The sequence below is a fragment of the Oryzias melastigma genome, linkage group LG3 (assembly GCF_002922805.2).
Source record: "Oryzias melastigma strain HK-1 linkage group LG3, ASM292280v2, whole genome shotgun sequence".
NCBI classification, from domain to species: Eukaryota; Metazoa; Chordata; class Actinopteri; order Beloniformes; family Adrianichthyidae; genus Oryzias; species Oryzias melastigma.
This window is the reverse complement of record NC_050514.1, coordinates 16,485,307-16,508,681: the sequence shown is the minus strand read 5'-3', so window position 1 is coordinate 16,508,681 and position 23,375 is coordinate 16,485,307. Positions and strand designations below refer to the sequence as shown.

The 23,375-nt window shown below is 40.1% G+C and overlaps 1 protein-coding gene across 2 annotated transcripts in view; it reads right to left on the bottom strand.

Moving 5' to 3' along the window:
* Positions 1-23,375, bottom strand: part of sox6 (SRY-box transcription factor 6) — a 123,125-nt gene that overhangs the window by 67,852 nt on the left and 31,898 nt on the right. For both annotated transcript variants that reach the window (XM_024295627.2, XM_024295628.2), the window contains exons 4-5: positions 11,506-11,743; positions 9,098-9,308 (exon numbers count right to left, since the gene is read on the bottom strand). In XM_024295627.2, the coding sequence (XP_024151395.1) occupies positions 9,098-9,308; positions 11,506-11,743 (449 nt within the window). The remainder of the gene's footprint in view (positions 1-9,097; positions 9,309-11,505; positions 11,744-23,375) is intronic.

Below are 23,375 nucleotides of genomic sequence, written 5' to 3'. Positions count from 1 at the left end.
AAAGAAACTACTTGCTCTTTTTTTCTCCCTTTTTAGCCCATTCCTCCCTGAGCCTCTTTGTCAAATCAGTCTTGGAACAGGTTAAAAGGTCAGCAGACGATTTCTTTTCCTGATAAGTCAAAGGTCTTTTCATGATCAGCTGTTTGAGGCTTTGGGAAAGCTTTGATAAGACCTAACAGTGGATTAACTGTTAAAATCAGAGTTGTTTGAGCTTTAAACTCTTGCTTCTCGTTTTTTTTTGTCGTTGATGACAAATTTCTCTTAGCAAATTTAATCACGTTGCCCTTCTTAATTCTGTGGCGCGGGTTCACTCATCTGTACTGTCTGGGGGAGTTTATGGTGTGTCGCCACAAAACATAACCGTGTGAAGAAGAAAAAGAAGAAAAATAGTAAAGATTTCCAATACTCAGGCAACTTTCAGAGTGTTTGTTCTCACTTCAGGAAGCTCTGGTATTTGCCTCTCGCCTTTTCTCTATTTGGGCTGACCAAGACGTTAATCCTGCTGAGCTGACCTGCCCATTCTGAGGAGCTGTCCACACGCGCACGCAGCACTATGACCTTTCCAAATAGGACACGTGTCTATCAAGCATATATGAATTAAGCATCCCCGAGAGGCCTCACCTCCTGAGCAGAGCAGCATGTGACCTGTCCCAATCCATTTTACTGCGGCACTCTGTGGCAATCAGGCTTGAATTATTAAAGTGAGCAGTGAGCAATGATCAATTCATTGCGGCCCTTGCTCGTAGACTGCCCAGCCGTACTTCAGCAGAAATGACATTAAGAACACTTGCGTTTGCTTCTAGACAATGCCCATAAATGTGAAATATGTCAGCCCCAATATGTCAATAATCATAACTGTACAGGCTAAGGCCATGTCCACGCTAATCCTCATGAAATGCTGCTAGATCATCATAGGTTGAACGGATTTTACAGCTGTGATTTCTCACTGAAGCATTTCCTTTCTTTTATTCTTTTCAAGGAGGATTCCAAAAAAAAAAAAAAAACAGTGATCTTTCAACTGACTTGTTCCAAATTTTACAAACTAAAGCAAGGACATCAAAAGACAGAGATTAAAGGGAAAAGGCAGCCAAAGGAACCTGGAAAGTAGGGAAAAAAAAGAAGAAACTCTCAATCAAAACTTTGAGATGAGGAGACAAGGAGCCAAAATAAACCAACACTCAGCGCCCCCAAAACTGCAATCTTCCCTTAAGCCGGAGAGTGGCAGCTGGCTGAACAGCTGGTGAACAGGATTAATGTCAGAAGAATGAAATAAAACTCAACATATGTCCGAGCCTGAGGTGTTGGGACTGTGCGTGATTGTGCCCCCGATGGATGCCATGTGTGCAGCTGGAAGAAGCTGCTGTGCTGCTCTGCCTTCTACCCCACAAGGTCACTTTTAAGAACTAAGACCATTAAATGCTTGGACGGCAAAATGAACTTTATATCCCCCGTTCTCTCTCCAGCCTTTCCTCGAAATATTATTTCGGGAGTCTTATCACTAACGAGACAATATTATATTTTTTATTGATAATATTGTTAAAATAACACAATTGCTACTTTGTATGTTGGCACAGAGGAAAAAGATAAAAAAGGGAGGGCCTGGGTAGTAAAAAAGGACACATAAAAATAGATCAGATCGGCGTTCGGGTGCGTGGGGGGTGAACACTTAGAGCAGAAACATGTAGACTCGATTTCATTTATAATTTCCATTTGATGTTGGCAATCATTACGGTCCACACACTGTAATAAATTATAATAATTTTCCACAAAGATTTAATTACTGGGTACCTTACATAGGGGAGATTTTTTTGGGGAGGGGGGTTTACTATGCAATTTTACTGTCAGACATAAACTTGCCTGCTAATCAATGCTCAAAAAACATTCGCATTTATTCATCTATGTTAAATTAATGTGAGGAAAACGTAGAGTACTCTGATCATGGCAGTTGAGTGTGATTTAGCAAATTAATGGGTGTCTGACTCTACGAGGACAAAAAGAGACTAATAGGATCCACATGAATGCATCTAGTGAAGACATTGAAATTTTATTTTGGGAATGCTGGACAGCTTCCACTGAACACAGCTAAATTAATGAACTTCATATGTATTTATAATAAAAAATAAATAAATAAAACAGCCGACATACTAGTTAACAAAAAATATGAAAAGTGTTGATTACAGGTACAAGGAAAGGGGACATTTCTAAATAAACAGTTTAAACTAATTTTTGAAAATTATCTTTGTTTAATAGATTTGTTTTGCACTTTTCTTACTCCAATCAATAAGTTACTTCTTATTTTGTATTTAAAATAAAGTAGGAAAATGAAAGAATATGCAATGTTTTTTTTGCCTCTCATCTGCACAATGGATCATAAAGTTGCATTTATGGAGGTTAAACTCCTTAACTTTTAGGAAGTCCAAATCCATTTGCCGTCTGCCAAGTGTCTCAGTGTCCTGTTGTTCGGCTATAATAATGGCAGCATTTCTCGTTCTAGTGCCCGTCTGAGCGGTATGGAGCTATACAGACTGAAACCTGCTGAGCAAAGATGGAGAATTTAGCTTCTCATGAGACTCCGCTCGTTGGTCCAGCTCACCACGGGGAAGCAAACAACAGGCTTACAGCAGAGGCTTTGTTGAGCAAAGTGCCAACCACCCAGAACTAATATGAGAAAGAAGAAGGAAGCAGATGATCGCTGCTGAAGATAGCATTGCAAAAAGAAAAAAAAAAAAAAGAAGTCGATTTTTGTTACAAAGAATGTTTTAACCTAAACATTTGAATTCACCTTTCAAGGAAGTGAGGTTTAAGTGTCCAGCATTGCCATAAAAATGGGTCCTCCTGACAGCGATGATATTCATCAGGTGATTATCATCATTGGCACCCACCCTCACTGCAGCAATAAAATACAGTTCTGCTCATTGCTTTTGACAGCTCCATCACGCCTCCTTGTAATGTTTCTGTACAAAGCAGAAACAAAGAGTGGGAGGAAACATAGTGATTAAATAGTCTCTTTGTTCAGGAAGCAGCTCATCACAATGTAATGGAAGATGCTTGTTGTTGAAGGAGGGGGGGAACAATGCAACTATGTTAAAAGTGTGCACGTTGTCATGTCTGGTTATGTAAAGGCAGATCTCTATGCGACTTGCAGGGTTTGAAATGTGCTCTGAAATCATTAGCGGGCCGCGGAGGGTGTCTGTGACCGGGCTGCGAGTTCCACTCACACTATTTTGATCCTTGGCCAGATGACTCTTTTGTCAAGAGATCTGTGTGAATGTCCAGGATCTGAAAGCTTTAGCTACACAAGTGTGGCACAAGATTTCAGTGTCACTGCAAGACATATGTGTCCTCACTCCGCCTTTTAGTCCATATTGGAATAGCCCTTGTTCCTTCTATTTCTGACTGCCTGAACACCCCCTCCCCACCACCACAACCTCATAACTGACTCTTCTTTAAGTTTAACTGCCTAACAAGGGTGCTGTATCACAGCCCACACAGCTTAATGACAAATATAGAAGCATCAATGTCTCCTGTCCAAAAGCTATGCTGCAACATAAAACTGTCGGGTCATGACGACTCCTGCTGACGGAATAGCTGTTTTCTACATGATAAGGCTGTAGTGATGTCACAATGCGTGTTTTTTTTTAAAAGGAATTCTTCAGAAATGAGGCTTACCTACGCCAACATGTGAATTAGTGACCATGAGAAGACAAGCCAGGCTCTGTGTGACCCTGGCGGTGATTTGTCACTCAGAGACACCCGCTTCCTCCTATCAAGGGGCTCCTGTGCAGCCAGTAAGTTGGCATCACAATGGGAGTTTTGTGCAGCGTTGGGTGTAGGGATACAAGCTCAACAGCTGAAACCCAGGAAGATGGCCCCTGGAATGCTCCACAGCAGTTGCTACTGTTGACTAATCGGAATATGAGAAGTGAGGAAGGTGATCTTGAATGCAAAGAATGGCACATTGAAGAGGCAGCTGCTTGTTTTGTCATCTGAGCGACCAGGACAGCAGAAAGGGGTCGTCGTTTTGAAAGGGGCAACAAAATCTGTATCTTAGGCTGTGTGAAATGAAACCTGTGTTGGGTCCCTACAGGGGTGGGCCTGTTTACGTGAGGGCTCTGTTTTGGAACTGATAATAAATGCATAATTCAGTGGTGGGGCAGACACCCAGGGCTTACTATTCCCCCCTTGGTGCCACTGCATTTAGGAGTGGGCTCTGATCTCAACCTGGCAGAGAAGCAACTGTATCACTGGAGAGTTAGAAAGGGTGGGCAGGAAATTTATGGGAGGAGGGGAAAATGTGGATTAAGATCAGGTAAGACAGACAAGAAAAGAAGGTAGAGGACAAAAAAAAAAGATAAAAACGGGCCGAGTCAGGGGCCGTTTTTTGGGTTTTGTGAAAGTTCACATGTCAGGTTGGCAGGCGGCCTGAGGCATGCAGCCGAAAATCTATTTAACGTCTCCTTCACAGGGTGACAAGAGGCTTGATTGGCAGAGAGCACTGAGCCACTTTTGATCGTGTGTCCTAACAAGCGATTCCAGCTCATGTCTCCTCAGCCTGAACACATCTGCATTACCCATTCAAACAAAAGTGACAGAGCAGAGCACTGCTCCACTGAGCTGCTGCACCACGCCACAGGCCAACACACACACACACATGCAGGAAGGCCCCCTCTGAAACGTACTGTACATACATGTGTGAACACACACACAGCAAAATTGGCCATTTCATCAAACAGATTATCAAGATAAAGAGCGTGCTGAAATTTCCTGAAAGAAACAACAGCTTATCAAAGTTGTTGGAACATCACACTGGGGATATGCTTGGCAGATGTCTGGCCTGTGTGCATGTCCTAACAGCAGAGTCCTGGCCTTACACTGTCCGGAAGGATGCTGCAGTCAGAGGCACACAAAGAAATGTGCAAAAATGTCTCAAAATCAGGAGCCAAGGCAACTGGATTTCCAGCCCTCATTGCATATGCATGCACTGAGGCTCATGCTCAGATCATTATAACAAAGATTCCTATTAATTAGGTGGGATAAAGCAGAACCAGATGATATGGCAGCTGGGATGAGATGAGCAGCAAGAAGGGCGGAACTTAAAGGGGAGGTAGAAAGGCAACCTTTTTCTTTTTTTTTAGGACTCAAACAAGATTTACTGAAAATAAAAGAGTGCACAAAATCTTAAAATATGTTTTTGTAATTAATTAGTGCATCCTAAAAACTAAATATATGCAAAAAAACGAGATAAAATAAATCTGTGCAATCAGCACCTGCAGCCAATTTCTCGCAGGAGTGTACTCAGAATAAGCTGTGACACTGACAGGGAAGGGTGTGACAACAGAGTCAAGAGTTCATCAGTGCTAATCAGACCAGAGGCTTAGAGATGATCCTATTCTCTTCCCAAGCTTTCAGCCATCCCTGAATCTCATTACATGGCATGTTGTAATAGCGTATAATGACCTGGGGCTTCTCGCACAATACAGATCACTCCTCCATACTCAACTTACTGCGCAGTCATTATACAGCGATAATACACAGACTCGCCAAGGGGACTGCACTTACAAACGGGGAGGGGGGCCACAGAGAGGAATTGGTGGAAGTGAGGAACCACAAACAATTACATGTATAAACCAGTGAGTCAAGAGGCACACCCTGCTGCTACACCGCTTTATGCCACCGTCCCGACATTACCTGCTCCGGTGAAAGTGGAAGTCTTTTCTCAGAGGCTGTTAAATAACTGTCAACCTGGGATTAAAAAGCAACTGTAGCTTTTTCTTTTCTGGTAGTATGCGACTCCTAGTTGCGGAGCTAATTATCTATGAGTCTGTCAAAAGGCTCCAGGTGTTGAGCATTATTAAAGCATCTACGGAATCTGCTCTAGCTGATGCAAAAAAAAAAAAAAAAAATCTCAAAAATTGAAATTCCTTTTTAGTATTTTTGACTTAAAACCTATTTTGACGAGACAGTTTGACAGTTTGAGACAGAATTACTGGGAACGTGTTAGAATTCCTAATATTCATGAAAAATATTATTTTGTCAAATGAGAGACAGCATTAAATATCTATTGAAGGAAGCTTAATCATTAAAAAAATGCTAATAATTAAAAATACAAATCCTCTTTTTTTCTTCACAATCCTTTTACTATATAAAATTGTTGTTTTTTTCTTTTTTTTGTACACCTGTTCATCAGTTTGCGTGGTAAAACCAAATGATCATGATACGTTCGTTTTCCGTCTTGCTAGTTTTTGGCACGGACTCCACAAGTCGATACACAGCTCGAGAAAATGCCTAAAAGCTTCAACAAGAGGCTGAAACCCAATTACTCGTCCTTGTCTTGGGGACGATCATAAAGACTCAACACACAAGTATTTCTGTGTTGACTTGCCAGTATTGATTAATGCTTTAGTGCATTATATAAAACAGTTCTAATTGCACGTGAATCAAAGCAAGGTCACCTTGGCTTTTTATAATGGTGGCTATTTTTCTTTTTACCCCAATACTTAAAACTGACATTTTATCTCTTGACAAGTGCTGTCTGGAGGCTTATCCATAAATAATGCATTTACAATACCTAGTAAATAAACATGGGGCACAATCGTTAGCCCTGCTGGCAACTGGGCCTAATAGAGCTTTTACAGCAAAGGTGACTATTCAGCTAAATGCAGTGCTCACTGCTGGGAGGACATTTTCATTCATTAGCACAGTCACAAGCACTTAAAGCACTTTAAGGAGCAGCGATGGAGAGAAAGGGTGGCTGGATAGAGAGGGTGAAAGGGTACATATGTAGAGAGGAAGGGACAGAGGAATGATACCTCCAATAATGTCCGTATTGTTATCAGGTTTATAGCTATTGCGGTAAATAACAAAAAGGCGGTACATCGCTTCCTCGAATGGATGCATAAAATGATATCACATTGATTGCTTTCCATTAATTATTTTTTTTTTTACATCCACATTTTTGTACCTAAAAGTTAATTTATGGATCAAAAAAAACAAAACAAGACCATAAATTTAAAAAAAATAAAAAATCTCTTGGGAGTAGGACTGATAATTTTATCATTGATAGTGCATTTTACTGTGTGTATGTTCACTGTACTGTGAATTAAGGATACAATAGACTGTTTTTTCCATCCTCTTCAAAATCCCTGTTTATCTTCATACCATGAGCACAATGAACTATCTTGACCTGACAAGACGGCTCAGAAGAATGGCAGCAGATGGCCAAGCTTCATTGAGGACCATGTGATCCTGACCAGACATGAACCGAAGCAGTAAAATTAGACACACCAGTTGTCATGTATAAATAAGCTTTAAATTTAGCTCCTCTGTTGCTTGTGACACAATAAAACATCATTAAGATGACGAATGTCTTCTCTTGCATTCTTGGGTTTTTCTTGAGCATTCCTGCTTTAATTCTCAGCGTCATCTCTTAAAAAAGCAGAGATGAGGAGAAGAGTTCTCAAAGGTTTATTTTTTTTTTTCCTCTTCTGGCGGGTTGCATTTTTTCTTTTACTGATCTTCACCACTGAAACTTATTCTTCGAGTGTTCTCAGGACACGATCATCCCCGGTTCTGGCAGCATGGACACAGCACGCTGAACTGTCTGGGGCTCTTGTCTTTTGCCGTGCTCACCCCTCAGAAACTAATTTCCTTCAGCAAGGGAGTGTGTTTTAGCTACAATGACACACGGCGCATGAGGCAGACCGAGCCACTATTATTAACAGGAGATTAAAACAGCTGTATGGCTCTCCAAAGCACTCTCCCCTCTCTGCGCTAGCATACGGCCCTGGATTACAAGCTGCACTTGACCATTTAAATTACTGCGAAAACCAGCCTTCACCAGCTGGGGCTCATTATCATAATGTCCACTGATGCTACTGTGAGCACTAACAATGTTGCTGTAAAAATCCCCTCCGAAACAAAAATACAGGCGTTGCACTGTAATAATAAGAAGCACCAATTTCTGGACTTTAACGTAATATTGTTTCTGAGGTTATAGAGCTGAAATATTATGGACAAACATAGAAAAATGCGGATAAAAACATAAAAATTTGAACAAAAAAGCATACAAAAATTTAAATACAACCACCCAGTTTGTGGCATTTAATATAAGTTCTCTACATAAAAAATTGCAAATATTCACATTTGCAATTTTTTTTATAATTTTGGTAATTCAGAATGTTATAATAAGTCTTCTTTTTGTGTTATTACCTGTTCTTGTTAATCATCTAAAAGATCTCTGGTTTCCAGATTATCTGAGTGACACAAATGATCAATCATATCAGGACCAAATGACAATCTAGCAAGAGGCTTCTGATGCTGTGATACAAAGATCGCCACATGTACACTTAAAAAAGAAGTGGCAAAAATATTTTTCGGCGAACAGAGGTCTAATTTATTCATCTGATGAAGTGCTTAAGCTAAGAGCTCCCCAGACACTAAATGAGACACATGCTTTCCCAAGGGGGTTTAACATTTGATTGGATGTAGTTATATTACTACAGCCCTAATTAAGAAGGGGGATGTGTTTCAGCAGCTCTTTCAAATATTTGTTTTTTTGCTGCATACTCTTGATAGACTGCAGGCTGTACCAGGGAGTGGAAAACTGGGTGAAATAGGTGCAGATATGACATAGACCTAAAAGTCCTATCGTGGACTATACTGCATTGACTAAAGATGAACTAATTAGGCACATAAAACATGCAAAAACCTTGAGAAAGCTTTGGAATATTTTACAAGTTGCTAACATATGACTGTAAAGTCCTTTGTGAGTCGAGAAAAAAAAACTGTTCCTGGCGTCAGTTCAGCACCGGGAGTTTTATCGTCAGTTTTCCTTGGCGCGAATGAGGACCACACTTACGCTGAGGAGCTATGCCACACAGTCTTTGTCACATTGGATAAGGTTCAGAACAAACTGGAAATACTGTAACGTCAGTGTTCCCAGCTTATATGAGTCTGTGAGACAGAGAAATGTCAGGAAATGTGTGCCAAGCAGGAAGCAAAGTGAAGTGTGCAAAGAAAGAGGGAATATCTGGGAAGACTTTGGGAGAGGTAGGCATTCCGTAAAACACACGAGTGCACACTCAGGGGGGAGTCATACCGTCTTGCTCTGTCTTTGTCATCTCCTCCAGTTTCTTCTGCTTCAGTGTGTCCACCACGTCTGCCAGACTTCCTTTGCGGCGCTCAGGAGTTCCAAACGCCGATCCGCTCAGCAAGTCACTTCGCTCCCGGGCCCCCTCCTCAGGCTTGTGTGGAGAGGTGGAATTGTTCCGAAAGGAGTACAAGGAGCATACTTTGTTGCTGTCAGACTCCTGTAGAGACAAAAAAAAAAAAGTTGAAGAGGGTTCAGACGGAAGGCATGATGTATATTAAATGATGAGTGTGTTTCTGTGCTCTGTTGGAGCTCCTTTGAGCTTTTTGACAGTTCTTCAATTAAATGCAGTGATTGCTGGGTTTTGCAGCTCAAGGGGCGATTTGCCTGTGCCAAATGGCTACTTTCTGTCTTTATATAGAGCAACTGTATTTTAAGCAAAGCCAGCTGATATGACAAGTGAAAAATTGGGACGAAATGATGATGTATACTCTTATGAAGCACACCTATAATGCACCACAGCTTTACTATTCATCTGAACAGACTACACAGAGAAACATCCCTACTATAATCTTTTAAATTACTGTTGAGAGTGCATTTGTGTTGGGGGTGACTGCTGTGTAATTTGTTCATTTTATGGTGGAGACCTATTCTCAGCTGAGTGCCTGGAGCATTCGTAAATCTGCGTGCTGTCTTTGGCTGTTGTTTTTTCTTGGTCCAACCCGTGAATGGTTTAGTATTTAACGAAGAGTCCAGTCTTTGGCTAACTGCTCGAATGGTCCCCATGCACAAACATGATGGAAAAGGTAGAGAAGAATGGGAGGGAGGAGGATACTCTGCACATGAGAGTGTGTAATCAGTACCCAGACCGCGACTGAGGCCCGATTCCTGCTGAAGGTAGCGTTAATTATGGTTTGACGAGTCTGAGAAAGCACAAGACAGCAGAGCAGACAGGGGTCGTTAAACCTGAAAAAGTTACCTTTGATTTAAAACCTCGCCACACATTGTTAAGAGAATAAACATCTATAATGGGAAAAACTCAATGAAAACAGCTTTAACTGAGACAACAATTCTAAATGAAAAAGCCAACTGAGCGGCAGTGTTGACAGTGCCAATTTCTCATCCCCTTGTGGCATGTCAAGCTCGAGGCAGACTTGCAGTGAAGTGTGGGGTGGTCTGGTACCAAGCGCCAGGGTGGCACGACCGGGCGGCACCTCCCTGCCTTGGGCTGGATGATTATGCAGCACGGCAGAGACAGTGGAGAGCGCTTGAGGGGAGTGGAACAGTGCTGGGTTAATCAGTTGGCGTGAGTTCAGGGCACAGCCCACACAGACACATGGCACGCCAATAGAGTCCGTTAATCAGTAAAGACAACACTCTGATTCCCTCCACCTTATGCCGTCGCCTTCTCTTTTTATCGCCTTTTTAAATAATATTCCCAGTTGTCATCCATCTTTTTTTTCTTTTTTTTTATGAATCTGGTTTATTATATGAAAACACAACAACTATATAATGAAATGTGCTCCAACAAACACACATAATCTGATGCATTTACTGTCATGATCAACAATGAGTCCTTTTGTAGGCATTATACAATATTTTTGTTAATCTTTTATTAATATATTTGTAGAATGTGTACGCTATAGTAACATATTCCACTCCAACTTTACATGTTGAATCACAAAAGTTTGTGTGCTTTTTCAAATTAATCTTAACCTAATATAAATTTATTTTTGACCAACGATAATTATGAATAATAATTTGTCACACAGCCCCTAATAATGCGTTCGGTCAGCTTTATGTGGATTAATTTGCTGCAGGAACTATGTGCGTGTTTTTATAATTCTTGCACTGCAAAGTTGGAAGTGTCGAAGTTCCCAGTGGCTGACTATAGAGCTGCTTCAGAGGCCCTCTGGGTCTCTTTAGTGCAGAGCCGTCTGTCATTGACAACCACCTGTCTTCCATGTCCACACAGCACAAGAACATGTGCTCTTCCTTGTTTTGTACATATCAAAGCAGCTCTGGGCTCTGACTGCAGATGTAGCTCAGACGCAACAAGAAAAAAAAAAACTTCACACGGCACGGTCAAAGTTGAGACGCTTTTGAGAATGATGCAAAACAGACATAAGAAGTTGATGAGCTCTTTTTTTTTTTTTTTTTTTTAATAAAATAATCCTTTCAGTGACAGCTCATATACGGATATTTACCACTAGGTTTCTGGTCTTCCTATAGGTTTCACATAATCAAAAGATGAAAAACATAATTTCTTTCAATTTTTAGCTATATTAACACTGAATAAGGCCATGCCACTTACTATTAGAGTCCAATATCACACTAATTATCACAGAGATGGACGTAAATATGTGATTGTAAGCTGCTGCTTGTTTCTCTTTGTGTGTGGTGGTATCCCTGCTCACCATGCGCTGCTGTGCTGACATCAGGCTGTCCCAGTCGCTCTCTGTTGGTACACTGCTCAGAGGCTGCATTTCATCTGGGGCCTTTCCATGAAGCAGGCTGTGCAGGGGGAGCTGCGGTGTGCCGTGGGCCTCTGAACTCTCCTCTTTCTCCCAGGTCAAGTGCTCCTGACTCATGGCATCATCACCATCAACCACAGAGGCAAAAGGAGACGTGGCCTGCTTAGAAGACATGACTCTGCTGTGGAGCAAAGAGAACAGAAAAGGCTTAACATTTTGTGAGAATCGCTGATAAAACCAACAAGAACAACTATTAAAGTCTAGATTTAATTAACATGAATGATGGTATCTAAAATAAATCTAAGCCAGGAAGTAGAAATAATTCTGACCAAAAAATCATCTGATAAAGCTTTTTATAAAAGTTTGTGAATAAAAGGGGATGGTTGCTTTTTATCTTTGATGTTTATCTTTTATTTTCACTGTACCTGAAGTAATTTATTTCTTTTTAGGCTGATTTGGTCTTGTCTTTCAACTGACTTCATTATATTATTTATTATATTTCATAATATTCCTGGTAAGAGAGAATCTTACTCAGAAGTAATCAAATACAAACAAAAGCAAATCTCTACATCCTTTGATTCTATGAGCCCAATTAGGAAATTATTAACATTTTGGAGCGACAGTGGTCCCCAAGGCAAACAAATCCCACTTAAGCAGCTTAAAAACCAAAAGCTGTGGGCTGCATTCACAGAACTGTCATGTGCTTTCATGAATATTGCAGTGAAGAGTGTAAGTGATTATCAGGTGCAAAGGAAACTCATATTAATTCTAATTTCATATTTTTTTCCGCACCTTTTTCAATTCAACTCTTTTTGTAGTACAATTTAAGCAACCAATTTCACTTCTTCTCACAATTAATGAGGCTGCACTCATGCTGTGTGTTACAATGAATGAAATTAAACACAGTGCCAGCAAATCTAATTATGCATTTGGTACTAAAATAAAAAAATAAGAGGATAACATGGCCTTCCTATGATGTGAAGAGGAGAGGAGGAGTTTGGGCATGTTTTATTCCAAATCTGCTTTTTCCTGCTCTGTTTACTCTTCTCAATTGGAGGATTTTGTTTCCTAAAAAAACTGTGTCTACTTGTGGAGCAATCTTCTAAGGAGGACGAGCGAATGCATATCTTTCTGTGCACGAGCCGGACAAGAGCAAACATTTGGTGGCATGAAGTCCTCCGCCTGCACGCTCTTCTACATTTCATCACTGATCACCATCTGCCCCGTTCTCCTGCTCTATCCACAGGGGTCAGTGTGACAGCACTTTACATTCACCCTCAGCTTGTTGAGGGAGAACGTGCAGAGAAGGGTAGAGGGGGGGTTTCAAGGTTGAAAAGCAGAGGGTGGTGCGTTGGTGTCCTTGCGCTGAGAGCCAGGCACTGCTAGATAGGCAAAGATACATCCCACATAAGAAAGGACACGTTGCCAAACAAGGTCTCTGGAAGTGACGGTTCACGGTCTTACTCAAGGAAATTTGAGATGCTTATCTGTGCACAAACATCAGTGAATTGTCATCAGTTACAATTGAGGTAAAACTCTTTTGGAGGAACTACCTTAAAAAAGGTAAATCAGAGTACAAAAAGCAGCTACGATGATGAACTACAACAGAGGAGGAAGATGTATAAAATGAAAAAAAGAGTATAAAGACATATTTCCAGTCTCTTATAAATAGAAGAGTTTGCGGCTTTGATTTAGAAGTTGTTGTTGGAGCAGAACTCCCATCTTTCCTGACATTTGTTCAAGATGCAGTATGCAGACAAGACGAGATAAAGGCCGCGTAACCTTTTTTTGTTTGTTTTTTAATAACATTTTAATCCAGCCAAGAACCTCAAAAAGATATGAGGTGTGTGGAAAGAATTCCTGCCAGTGAAAATATGAAATTATTTGGGAGCAAATTTAATCATTTGGAAATGTTCACCTGAAAAAGTATATCCAATTACATTTTTCTTTTCTGCTTTTCTGCGGCGACTCAGAACTCCTGCTTTGGTTGATCTATCGTGGATCGGCAGATGTAGAAACATTTGTTAAATCAGGAGGCAGATCATGAGTGTGGACCCCCTGCTTGATCACCTATGCGTCTGCCTCTCTGCAGCCTTTCAGCCTGGGCGCGCAGAAGTGTTGTCGGCTGTGTTTTTAGTGGGACTTGGCCCTCAATTTTAATCAGCCATTAAATTGTTTCCTGCAATTATATCAAACAGAACATGAGCTCCGAGTTGTGTAGTGTTAATTGAAAATCAAGAGTCGGAGCAGAGTTCAGAGCATGCATGTCATGGTAAGCAGCATACGGGAGAGCAATGGAGTGGTGGGAGTGGGACGATTTTTTATTCATGCACCCAAAAAGGCTGAGCCTGAAGCGCAACAAGCGCCTCGTCTTCAATGGAGTGTGAGAGTGAAACAAAGCACTGCTTTTGTACAACACAGTAAATCAAGTGGTATTATTTTAACCACTAAAATATTCAGTCTCTCAGGCACTTTTACTTTGGTCTCCAGCCATCAGTCAAGCTGCTGAGGCGTGAGTGAGAGAACAGGATAGACAGAGAAGAAAAGAAAGGAGGGAGCAGCAGCGGAGACTCCATCCTCCTGTAACATGTGTCTACAGCAATCTTGTTAAAGAATGCAACAGATCTGCAGCAGGCTCCATAACAGTATTTGTCAGCAGGAGTTAATAATTTATTAGCGGAGCTGGGAGGGCTGCGCTCAGGCAGCTAAAGGGAGCAGAGAAATCCTTCCGCCCCACCCCCCAGTTTCTGACAAGACCCATACAATACTGCCTCATATTATTGAAAGGGAAAGGGGGGAAGTGTGGCAGTAACTCTGAAAATATCTGAGGGCAAGCGTACTGTATTTTACTCCTCATATTTAAAGTGGGGGATCTCACATCCTGAAGATCTAAAGAGGGGATCTGTGCATCGGATGGGTGCAGACACGACAAAGACTTTTGACGAAATGCAAACTAGAGAGCAGAATTCGGCTGCATGTGAGAGCTGTGTGAAATTCGATCATATTTTTTGGGAGGAGCGCTGTTTATGGGTCTCACCGTCTGCAAACAAAAATCAGCCTTCTTTGTACAGCTGCAGTGTATTCTTGAAATAACCTTACTTGCATTAATAATTGAATCTCTGAAAAACAAACTCTCACGTTCTAAACACTGAGAATACGGTGAAAAAGGGGAACGGTAGCTCATAAATTCTTGACATTCTGCTCTGCTTCGTGCACAATACGCAGAGGAAAAGCCGACAGAAAGTGCCCTCTTGCCTTCTTCCTTAAAGACAAAGCCGAGTCACTTTGAAGACTTGAAGCAGACATGAGGGAAGGGTCAGACAGAAAAGTGATCCGGTTTATAAATAGCTGACAATATTGCGCACATTAGAAGGATTAGGACTTGAGTTCTCTGGACACGGACTCACATGGCCAGGAATGCTTTGAGTCATGAATTGTTCCCCGAGATAATGTTTCATCACGGTGCAAAACAACCTCAGCTTAATTGGTGAGCATTAGAGGGGTGTTGTGCGCTGCTAATTTCAGGGGTCTTGTGACTGCTGGGCCATGTGTTCCCAGCGATCCCATTTCCTCTTTCATCATAAAAGGGTCTGACCGACTTTCACCCGCTGTATCTGCTCCGTCACACCGTTTACCTTTTATAGACAATGGGGGTAAGTAACTCCACACCACTGTCTCCCCCACCACACCGCCCCAACCACTTGTTGAAGATGTCTTTTGGATTTTGATCACATGCTGTCAATAAATAAATATTATCATAGATAAAGTTTTACCTTTTATTTCTGTGTATGCCAAATAAAAAAGCATAAACAGTTAAACAAGTTTGACTTTTCAATAGAGCCAATTAAAGCTGCTATTGATGCAACTGGAAGTACTATTTTGCAAAAGAAGTCGAAGAAAAGCTTGGCAAAATGAAAAGAGAATCTTTTCAGTGTGCAAAAAAAAAAGTGGTTACATTTTGAAGATTTGACATCAATGAGTCCTGGCCATTCTTATTCTCCTCAAGCGTAACTGAATGATCATTCGTGTGATCAAGTATGTGTTTGATCTTTTTTGCAAAATGTTTCTTAAATCTCCACTTTTTATAGTAAGAAAGAAAACTCGGACAAAATCCTGCTTTGAGGAGAATGTATGCAAACGTTTTTATTTGCAAATTATGCTTAATAAATAGTTTTTCTGTTTGTACTTTGCGTACCACACAAAACACTCCATGTATTGTGAAGCCTACAATAAACTAAACAGGGTTGTGTGTGCGTGCATACAAGAAAAAAGGAAAAAAAAAGGGGCTTGTCACACAGTGGGAAAATCATCTGTGAATTTCCCTTCAGGGGTTCTTCGTGTTCTAACAGGTGTGTTAGTAGGGTTCCTCTGGGTTCTTCACCTGCCATAATGAGATATTACTACCTGACAGCTCCCAGCTGGAGGAGCTTTGACACCGAATCCACCGTTTAGCACAATTAAATTATTACCTTCCATTGTGATTGTGGCACGCTGTGCAGCAGCCAGAACACTGGAAACATAATCGAGTCATAAAAAAGACAGTAGTGTGCGCTCTTACTGTTTTTTTCTCCCTCACATGTACTGCGTGTATTTACCCACACAGTTGTCTATTGTAGAATTTCTGCTCTTTCAAGCCAAAATCAATCAGAAAAAAGTGAGCTTCCTCAGTTTGACACGGTGAACTGATTTAAATGTCTTCAGAATTAGCAGACAAAGTAATTACACATAATGATATTAAAATATAGCAAATGACTGAGGTAGTACTGATTTTTCTCTCCCCCCGAAATATCTAAAGAGACAGGGGAGTTTGAATTTAAATGAATTTGTTTAAATTGTTCCACCATAATTGTTGACCTTCCCCTGCAAAAAGTCAACTTAATTACGGTGGTACTTCATCCTCACTTCACATTCTCTCCTGATACCTCCTCCATTAGAAACAACCACAGTTACCCCAGCTCAAATCCACCCTCAAATGATAGCCACCCAGAGCAAATTAAGTGAGCCACCTGAAGAGCAGCACTTTACATATTGAGCAGAGCACTGATAATTTGCAGGGTAAATTATTTGAAATAATGTGGTGCTAAAAGAACTGTGTCTCATTCGGAACACTTGCGCAGTTGCAGTGACAACATGTCTGGTGTCGTTGCCCCCGCCCCTCCAGCAGCGGCGAAGGCTGCTGCAGGTGTGAGAGTGCTTAAGTGTCCCTGTCTGTCTAATCGGGAAGGGTCGATGAGCTCTCACGACTGAGTCTTTCCTCTTCTTCATCCCCCTCCTCTCCTCTGCCTTCTGTCCCCTGTGCCACTGGCCCCCTTTTTTTCTGATCCCAATGCTCGAGCTCCATGCTTGATGGTATAACAGCCTCTCAGTTCCTCAGGACACACAGAAGTTTACTCATGTGTATATTTTCAAAAATGAAAGCCAAAAAAAAAGAGGAAAAATTCACTGCTGGTCTTTTTCTCTGGAAGATTATCCACTAGAGGAAGATGGTACAAGTCTTCCACTTAAGGGAAAACACACATCAGCAGACGCTGACCGTTCCAAAACAACAACTTAAGCGAGATGTTTTCTTTTATTTGGTGTTCTTTTTTAGTTGTTCCGTCGCTGTGCCTGCTGACTTCAAACAGACTCTTCTGTTGCCTCTGCAACACTTGATCTTGCGAATCTCACAGCAAGTCTAGCTACCAGCAGACACAACCCTATTTGATGAGCAACAGTGGAGCTTTGTGGCTTTCCTCATAGTTGACAGTAAGTTACAAGTCCTTTGTGAGCAGGAGAAGCAGAGCAGAGACTGGAATTTGGCAGAGACATAATAATACAAAAAAATCTTCTGTTCGTGGAACCTGAAATTTTCAGGGAAAGAATTAGGCATTGTTGAGAGGAAGAAAAGCAACGGTGACAGATGAAATATAGACTATAGGCCCCCTTTTGTAAAATGTTCAACAAAGCTCTATTCAAGCCAAGTTTATTCTAGCATTTAAAGGGTAAGTTCTTCAATGGACTGAAAAATGCACTGCAATAACAGTTGCTGCAATTGAAAGTGAATAAGAGGAAAAGTTGTCCCACAAGGGGTTGGGAAAAAAAATCTCAGATCTGTAAAAGAGGCATTTGGTTTGCAGATTGAAAGTAAATTCCGGTCTAATCTGGTGGCTGGAGCTACCATTGGTTAAAACGTATTGGGACACGTACTGTTCAGACTGTACGCCCAGCAGTAGCTGGGTTGGCTCCAGCAACCCCCTGACTCTGAAAGGGATTCAGCTGATACTGAAGACGGATGGATGGAATTATTTCTGTTTTAATCATGTTTCACTCACATTTTTTAAATAATAGAACTGGGTAAACTTTTATACATTATTTTGTTTTATTTAATTAAAGATTACAAGTATTCTTAAGTGGGGGATGACAATTCACTTCACATTGCACCGTCCAATCTTACACTATAAAATGGATTTTATATCAACAGATATGAGTTTGTCTCACAAAATTGCTCAATTTTGGAGACAAAGAGTCCATTGATTTCATAGGTCAAAATTTTGACGATGTTGGATTATTGACTTCAAATGAGTCCTGTATAAATCTTTATGTAAAGTGACAACAGACTTCATCTGACTCCCATCTTATTATTCTATGATGCTGACTCAACAAGTAAACTTTGCTCACTTGCAAATGAACTCTGGTGCGACTCAATACAGCATAAAAACAGACAGGACGGATCATCAGAAGTAAAGTGAATTTGTGGCCTAAGCCCTGTGTATTAAAAAAACCTTCTCCAAGCAAACCTAAAGACGCATGAATAGCAAAAGATGGAAACGGAATAATAATGAGAAGTTACACAAAAACAAATTTTTCTTGATTTTTTTCTTCCTATTAGATATTCATTTCACGCATTACGCTTGCTGTTATATTTTTCCAATCTTAGGGAGTTTGGTCAGCTCTGTGTGAAAGCGTACTGAAGTAAATTAAAGTGTTCTTTTTTATGGTGAAGTTGTCACCACATGGAGCAGCTCATTGTACCCAGCTTTATTGTGTTTTGTTTTGATTTTTCTTAGCGCACCACTCCTAATTAACCAAAACTTGAGAAACTAAAGGACTTTTTGTTTATTTCACTTTGGTCTCCAGAGCACGATTATTTAGAATTTTCCAGAATTTAAAGCAGTTACAAGAAATTTGGAGTTTGCACAACAGGAGGAACACGTGTTTTTTGTCAGCCTCCTTCATACTTGTATAATTTAAATTTTAGTTTACATTAATTTACAGAATACATTGGGACTTTTTGTGCATATCCATACAATAACTGTGCTTTTCTCTTACTTGCCTCTAGGCTGGAACATTTTTAAAAAACTTCAAAAATGTCTATAGAGGAGATTTAGGGTGAGTAAAGAGTAGCCATGTTTCATATGACAAATGCCTATTGGAAAATCAAAACAGGGGTAGTTAATTTGCTCCACCCAGATGGAGGCCATCTAGCTGAGCCATGATGAATAGGGGTCAAGCAAGCCGCACCTCAAAGATTTATGATTAAGTCTTATTATGTTGGGAAACTGACATTGATTGCTGATTTAAACCACTGAAACCAATTAATTTACCAAGGCTGAATAGAAAGCATGGTCGACAGTGTGTGTCTTTCTGACAGGTTCAATAGGAAGAACCCAAGCAAAAGTGAAGTACTAAATGAATGGCTGGCACCCAGCTCTGTGTGAAAGGGAGGAAAAGTTACCAAGCATGATTGACAGGTGATACAGGAAAAAATAAAAGAAGATCTGGAGAGCAAAACCCGAAGTCTCAGCCACTGATCTGAGTAATTGCCAAAAATTTTGGTTCAGGGAAGACAAGTACAAGCGCCTGTTTTAGCAATGCTAAAACGGATTCATTCGTTGAGCATAACAGAGAGAACCTGAGTAAATGAATGTGAAACATTGCTCTAATAAAATCAGAAAGCTGACAGATACGGTCAAATGGAATAAATGTCCTGCATTCCTACACCAGGGAAGTGGACACCGCAATGGATAAACGCTGACTGACACATCGGGCCTCATGCTAACCATTGCTTTCTACAGACATAGCTTCAGCTCTTTGCTTCATTTGTCCTGGCAAAGCACATGTGTGCATGTCAAAGAGATAGCCCCAACACACTTGAGTGACTCTTGCGTTGTGTAAATGACAAACGAAGCATTATATTTGCTTTTGTGTTGTATAGCAGGAATCACACATCAAACAACAAAGGCATCATGAAAGCATGGCAAAATAAAATCATTAAATAAGTTGCTTTCTTAAAAAGCCTGTAAGTGTGCGGCGGGACTCTCGTGTGTGTTTGTGTTAGTGTGCATGCTTGTGTGTTGGCTCGGCTCGGGCCCTCTGGTTCTTCCGTGACTCTGTTGTGGTTCCCTGCTACTGCGCTCATTATGCTCGGCCTCAGCTCAGCGTGGTGCTCAGCCAAATTCACCTCACTTTACTCACTGGGATAGCAGGAAATAATTAGTAATCTCAAACTACTCTACCATTTCAACTGTGGCATCATTCCTACAAAAAAAGGACTAAATCAGGTATTCAGAAAAATCAACCCAATAAGGCTTTAAACAGATGTTTCTTTATACACTTTATTAAACTTAAAAAAATATATATATATATTAAAAAAATCATCAAAATGATAAAATGCAAGAATTATCTAAAGATAAATTTAATGTTTGAAAATTCAAACTCACAGTAGAACAAAAGATCCATTTGAAAGAAAAAAAACATGTAGATGTTGTGCAACAAACTTTCTGGAAACTTCATCAATTTACCTGATATAGATTTCAATAAACAAAGCAAAAGGAATGGAGGGCAAACAGAGAGTGAAGGACAGACAAATATTTGACAAGAGGAGAGTAGCTGTGTGACAGGGTAAGCTGAGGAGCCCTTCTGCTCACACATGTGCCAAACTGTACAGTATCTGCTCCCCACTGCGCTAAAGGTAGCAGATGTGTGCTTCACAGCCAGTAGAGTACGAAACCAGTCTGCAAACAATGAAAGGGACTTGACAAAGGTCGCTACACTTGCAGCACACCATTCCCAAAAGGGCAGGGAAATTTCCTCATCCCAATCAGTAAATAATTCACCTTTTCACTCTGAAGACCACTCTATAATATAACACACAAACTAATACGCTAAGAATATCTTTATAGTCCCCACATTTTACATATTTATAAACACACAAGATTCAATCCTGTCTACCTAATAGTAAAAATGAAGTTTTTGAACCTCATTAAAGATTTTTTTTGTAAACAGGGATAATATATTTTAAATACATATTAAGGTATTTGATTTCATGTCAAACGTAGAGCTTAATGTGAAGTTGTAGTGAAAACTTCATAACTTTTCTAAGGTCCATAAACCGTTCTCTGTGGTGTCAGCAGGGCAGTCCCCAGCGAAGGCAACCGAGCTATAAATGGAAGTTACGTCACTACCGAACAAACTAAAAATATAGGACCTGGTTTCTCCCCCTTCCTTGTATTCACAATTGTGTGTCAAACTTGAGTTGGTTGGGTCTTTAGTGCAAAATCGTTTAGTGATCTTAAAAAACAAACCGGATTGTATCTCTGGCCTACAAGTGAAGTTTAAGACCACACTCTAAAAGCAAAAGTTTCGACATTTCCCACATGCCCCTCCTGTGGGTGTGCCTGTTAAGTGCTTCACTCCCTTTTCTTGAGAATCTCAAAGGAGTTGCATCATGGGATGGCGAGTGAATCTTTGCCAGCAACATACTGCAACATATGGGAAATATTTTATTTCACTTGATTCTTGAGAAACTACAGGTGTTGTGATCTCCCACACAAGTCTTTACTGTGTTGTACCAGCTATACACAACACCTTGCAGAGACTCACTCACATTCAAAAGTAACTTTTTTTAGCCTTTGTTTTCTCAAATAAATGTTGCATTTTGAGTGTTTCTCATCACCACAGCCAGTTTTATCAGACTACTTGTTTGACAAGTTTACAGTTAGATCTGAAGCGTTATGAACTGCAGACCAAGAGTCAGCAGTGATCTGCATATTCAATAACTTCCGTAATTATATGCGCAATTCATCAGATGGGTTGTGATTGCACGGGAAGTGGAATAGAGAGGAGCAGAGAGGTCTGATTCCTGAAGGACTAAAGTCTAATCACAAAACTAACATGATAATTGAAATCTAAATTCAAAGGCTTAGCTCTTGGGGAGAGTATGTCAGACAGACAAGTGTATGGCTTTGCTGAGAGTGTAACAGAGGGAGAAGAAGAGTGGCAGAAAAGAATTAGGTCTAAACAAGCTGATAACAATATGCATAAAAAAGGGAGAAATTATGTACGCTGCTATTAAAGCAAGTGTCAAAATGTCACAGTGATCTATTCACCAAATTAAACTTGTTGAGTTTAAAATCTGCCTTCTGGATGACAAGGATATTTAATTAACCCTTAAATGCTTTCTAAACCAATTAAATCAAAAGGCATTCATTATAGTCTTATCACGTATTGCTGACTTCTTTTGTAGATTTTTTTGTTCTTTAAAGTGTTTGAGCTTATCTTTTCACTTGCAGTAACCTTCCCCTCTAAAATCGTCAAACAGAAGAACTCAGATTAGTTAATAATTAGTAAGTTTGCTGGCTAGTTGTTTCGTTTGTTTTGCAAGATATTCCCATTTTGTCAGCCTGAAAACAAGGATTATGGATTCTTTTCTTTTTTTATTATATTTAAGAGTTGTTACACTTTTCCCTTTATTTTTTTTGTTCATATTTTGAGCAGAATTAAAGACTCTTACAATTCAAAGTTTACCTCTTTTTTATTTTTCAACAGACTTTGGCAGAAAGCCATTTGATATTGATATTCTGAATTATCTAGAGTTGCACATAATATGTAACTAACATGTTTGTTCAAACCACAGAGTGTACTTTTTCTATCCTGGGTTTTCTTATACAATTGGATAATCAAAGTAAGATTAAACTAATCTAATGTCTGCAGCCAAACAACTTTGAACCATGAAATTAGACAAGTTGTTTTTTGTTAGATAAGGATAAAGAAATAGATCAGCCCTGAACACCGACGCTCAGGCTTAGGCACAAGAGTTATATTTTCGGCTTGGTTTAAACATGATTTTTAGAGTTGCTGAAAAGTTAAAAACCCATATTGCATTTCTGAGTATTTCTTTATTAAAATGATTGCAAATCAGGAGCAGACGAAAAAAATGCTGTTGGAAAAAGCTTATAGATATGACGCAAAAGCTACTACGGCAAGCCACAAGCTCCCTGCCCGGCTCTAACTCTGATGCATCCACTTCCAGAAAAAAACAGATCCATATCTGAAAGCATTAATTTTCCTTAACCAAGCTTGCATCTGGCTCAAAACTGTACAGCTGGAAAGCTCCTGCACTAATGTTAGGTTGGGGTTGGTGGGAGAGAGTGTAAACTGATGGATGACAGGAAGTGGGGGCAGGCTTACTGTGCGCCACAACTTAGGGACATATTTCGAATGAACTCCTGCCGCTCTGCAGAAACTATGTCCTGAAAAACAACACAGGTTTGCTTGATTTTTGCTAAAAACAGCATAATCATAATTTTTAGACCACTTGGAACACTTTTTAAACAGTTGATCTTTCAGTCTTACAGTCTTTCACTGTATACCTGACAGGACTTTTAGATTATATTTCTGGAAAGTAAAATGCAAAGATGAAAAAAGAATTGTATTTTGAAAATCAAGCAGATTTTACATAATTTTCTTGTGGAGAAAGTCCATGTTTCAAATGCAGCAAAATTAACATCCATGTTTAGAACAGATTTATGTTGGAAGCAGAAAATGTTTAATTA